This window comes from Triticum aestivum, chromosome 7B (genome assembly GCF_018294505.1).
Source record: "Triticum aestivum cultivar Chinese Spring chromosome 7B, IWGSC CS RefSeq v2.1, whole genome shotgun sequence".
In the NCBI taxonomy this organism is placed as follows: Eukaryota; Viridiplantae; Streptophyta; class Magnoliopsida; order Poales; family Poaceae; genus Triticum; species Triticum aestivum.
Genome location: NC_057813.1, coordinates 50,511,846 through 50,515,770, shown reverse-complemented (window position 1 = coordinate 50,515,770; position 3,925 = coordinate 50,511,846). Strand labels below are relative to the sequence as shown.

The following is a 3,925-nucleotide window of genomic DNA, read 5'->3' as shown; positions in this document are numbered from 1 at the left end:
GAGGACTTCAGTCTACTCTCTTCTACATACTGCAGACGGAGGCTGCCAGAAGCGTAGTCTTCGACAGGATTAGCTATCCCCCTCTTATTCTGGCATTCTGCAGTTCAGTCCACCGATATGGCCCTTTACACATATACCCATGCATATGTAGTGTAGCTCCTTGCTTGCGAGTACTTTGGATGAGTACTCACGGTTGTTTTTCTCCCTCTTTTCCCCTTTCCCTTCTACCTGGTTGTTGCAACCAGATGCTGGAGCCCAGGAGGCAGACGCCACCGTCGACAATGACTCCTACTACACTGGAGGTGCCTACTACTACGTGCAGGCCGATGACGACGACTAGGAGTAGTTTAGGAGGATCCCAGGCAGGAGGCCTGCGCCTCTTTCGATCTGTATCCCAGTTTGTGCTAGCCATCTTATGGCAACTTGTTTAACTTATGTCTGTACTCAGATATTGTTGCTTCCGCTGGCTTGTTTATGTCGAGCACTTGTATTCGAGCCCTCGAGGCCCCTGGCTTGTAATATGATGCTTATATGACTTATTTTATTTTTAGAGTTGTGTTGTGATATCTTCCTGTGAGTCCCTGATCTTGATCGTACACATTTGCGTTCATGATTAGTGTATGATTGAATCGGGGGCGTCACAACGCGACTGTTGCGGGATTTGACAGGATCGTCTGGGCCTACATGTCAGTCACTCGGAAGCAACTCCATATAAGTTGCTGGCTCTGGGCTTTTGAACAGTGCGCCCTCATTTCCCCTCTTTCTTCTCGAATATCTCCGCCACTTCCGCTCCCATCCCGGTGCCATCGGTCCGTTCGAGCTTCGTCTGCGACGATGGTGAAGGAGAAGATGGCGACCCTGGAGCGCGCGAAGAAGACGGCGGCGCAGGCGAAGGCGAAGAAGTCCGGCCGGGGCGGATCTTCCTCGAGGTCTGCCTTGCCGTGGGTCTGGATCCAGGGTGACTGGATGCCCTCGGCGATTCGTCAGGATGACATTGACGACCTGGTCGAGGGGGGACTCATTCCTCACGGATCTGCGCGCCTCCTGGGGAACGAGATCGAGCCGCAGCCTCTCAAGGGTGAGTGTGTCCTTATCGCCACTCACGTCGACCGCGGATTCTCCCTGCCCCCTCATCCTTTTTTCCGGAGTTTCTTGAACTTTTTCGGAGCGCAACTCCATCACTTTACTCCAAAATTCCATCGTGTACCTTGCTACCCTCTTGTCGCTGTGCGAGAATTTCTGGGGTTGCCGTCCTCATTGGGGCCTCTTCAAGCACATTTTTACTTGTCGTTCTCAGTCAGTTAAGAAAGCCAAGTCGAGTGACGATAAGACACAAGTGATTCAGATGTGCGGGGGTCTTGGGATCTAGATGAGAAGAAAAAGTTCTTTTCCAACTATGATTCTTCCTGACTCGGTCCACGGGTGGCAGTCGACCTGGTTCTACTGCAGAGACCAGCCGACCCCAGGCAGGCGACGGGTCTTCCCCCTTTCTCCCTGAACCGAGCAGAAAAACCTTCCTCTCTGAAAGTGACACCGGAAAAGAAGGCACAAGTCAAAGTGTTGGTTAGTCGAGTGGTTCAGCTTGTCCGCGACGGGGTAACTGGTATGGATTTGCTAGAGGTCTTCCTCTGGAGACGTATCCAACCGCTCCAAGCTTGTGACCATCCGATGTGGTTGTATTCGGGTCTCGATGACACCACTCGGATTCACCCGGAGGAGGTCGACGAGGCTACGTTGGAGGGGTGGTTGTCGAGTATCACAGGGAACAAAGACAACCCCCGAGGAGCCAGGAGGATTCCTCCACTCGACCAATCATATGAAGTAGATCAGGTCCGATTCCGCATCTCTGACTGTGGCCTTGCTTTCTTCATTCTGTTTGCTTAAAATCAATCGACTGACCTTTGTCTTGTTTGTTGTCTTCTAGACCATTACTGAGATGTACTCGATGCCCAACGGGGCGCAAGAACAGACCGAGGAGGAGGAGGCGAGTGGAGGTGAAAGCGGGGAGGAGTGGCAATCCGATGGTGAGGGGGAAGAGGATGACGACGGCTCCAATGATGACGACCTCCTCGCACGGAAAGGCGATCCAAGCTTATTCATGACCCCGCGAGCGAGCGTGGCAAAGCAGCTGCGCCTGTTGGGCAGTCGTCAAAACGCCCTCGGACGGTTTCTCCGGCGCCGACTGAAAAAGCGCCGAAGCATCCACGGGCGGCGTCATCAAAGCCGCTGAAGGCCTTGCCCAAGATGAGAATGTCCATCCCTACCATTTCCGGGTAACGGCAGAACTTGTGTTTTCTTGTTTAGCATGGACAGACTCTTGGTCGACTCGATGACTAACCGTCTGGTTTCTGAAATCTGCAGTGCTGCTACCTCCGAGACTTCCGCCACGAACGAAGACCAGGAAATGGAAAACGCTGTCACCTCCAACCTTGGTATGATTTTTGCAGTTTCACTTTTGGTCGATTGGATTTTCGTTTTTAACTTTGGATTTTTCCTGAACCTCCTCCTCATGTCATTGATCTCCCTGATGATGACGACGAGGTGCCACTAAGGGCGAGGAAGAATAAAAAGGCGCCGACTGGCAAGACTTCTCAGATTGCATCAGTGCCTGAGACATCGATTCAAGAGGGTGGAGATGTGACTCGGCATTCCGTGTCCTTTGCTGTGCCGCTGATGAGTGTTAGGCCTTCGTCGTTGACTGCTGACCCACCCTACCTTTTCGCCACACACCACGTCCCAGAGGACCAAGTGGGTGCTGCTAAGGAGGCTATACGCCAGGCGGGGATCATGATGGAGCAGGTGAAGGCGATCCGGGAAGCCAGCCAGGCGGCCTATGATGCTAGCTCAGCCCTTCAGAGCAACGTCCAGGTTAGTGGGTCACCGCTTGTTCTGTTAGGATATGCTATCTGAAGATTTTCTTTCTAAAGATCTTTGCATTTGTACACCCACTGGGTGTGTCGACTGAATTTTTGGATCGGTGGGGGCACCCTGAGTGCACCCATTGGGTGTAGTCCCCGAGACTATGGTGGACTGCGGGCAGTTGACTGTAGTCTTTGTATTTTGAATTTCTTCACTCTAACTTCCTCACTCGGTCTGGTCGGACCATGTCGAATGGAATCTTGGAACTAGTGGGGGCACGCTGAGTGCACCCGCTGGGTGTGGTCCCCGAGACCATGGTCGACTGCTGGCAGTCAACTAAGGTCTGAAGAACCTGTGTTTTTTTTGACGATCATGATGAGACCGTGGCTGACTGTTGGCAGTTAGCTTTGGTTTTAGGATCATAACCTCTTTGTCTCTTTTGGTCGACTGATCGGATCAAGTCGGTAGAACCAGTGGGGGCACGCTGAGTGCACCCACTGGGTGTAGTCCCTGAGACTACTATAGAATATTTTGATTTGGCTGTAGTCTTAGAAATGTTACGATTTTTCTCTTAGTCACTCGGAAGCAACCTATCTTTGATGTCTGTCGACTGACCCTTCGCAGAAATCTTGTGAGCTTGTGGCTCGCTGTGCTGAGTTGGAAAACAAACAGATCCAGCTTGACCTTGACTTGAAGCTTATTCAGGAGAACTTTCAAAAGGCGAAAGACGAAGCAAAAGGTACGACTGGTGAGAATTTGACGACTGTCTTTATCTTTCGGCCCATTCTTGATTCTGATCTCATTGTCATTTTGCAGATAAAATGAAGGAGGCTCTGAAGAAGAAGGACCGTGACCTTGCCGAGGCGCAGAAGGCGGCTTTGGACAAAACGAAGCTTGCGGAAGAAAAACTGGCTTCAGTCGGTAAACTTGAGGAGGAGAACGCCAATCTGAAAGCTGCTCCCGATGCGGCCAACAAGGAGGTCAGTCGTCTGAAGAATGATAAGATAGCTCTGAGTGACAAGGCTAGTGAACCGGTGGGGAAGAGGAATGATCTGGAGGCCTATCT

At 51.7% G+C, this 3,925-nt stretch overlaps 1 protein-coding gene across 1 annotated transcript in view; it reads left to right on the top strand.

The window, feature by feature from the left end:
- Positions 1–567: 567 nt before the first annotated feature.
- LOC123162814 (NF-kappa-B essential modulator) overlaps positions 568–3,925 on the top strand; it is a gene marked incomplete in the record, with an annotated part of 4,487 nt that continues 1,129 nt past the window's right edge. The window contains 4 exon segments of the mRNA XM_044580572.1: positions 568–2,273; positions 2,362–2,868; positions 3,484–3,598; positions 3,676–3,925. Coding sequence (XP_044436507.1) covers positions 2,674–2,868; positions 3,484–3,598; positions 3,676–3,925 — 560 coding nt within the window.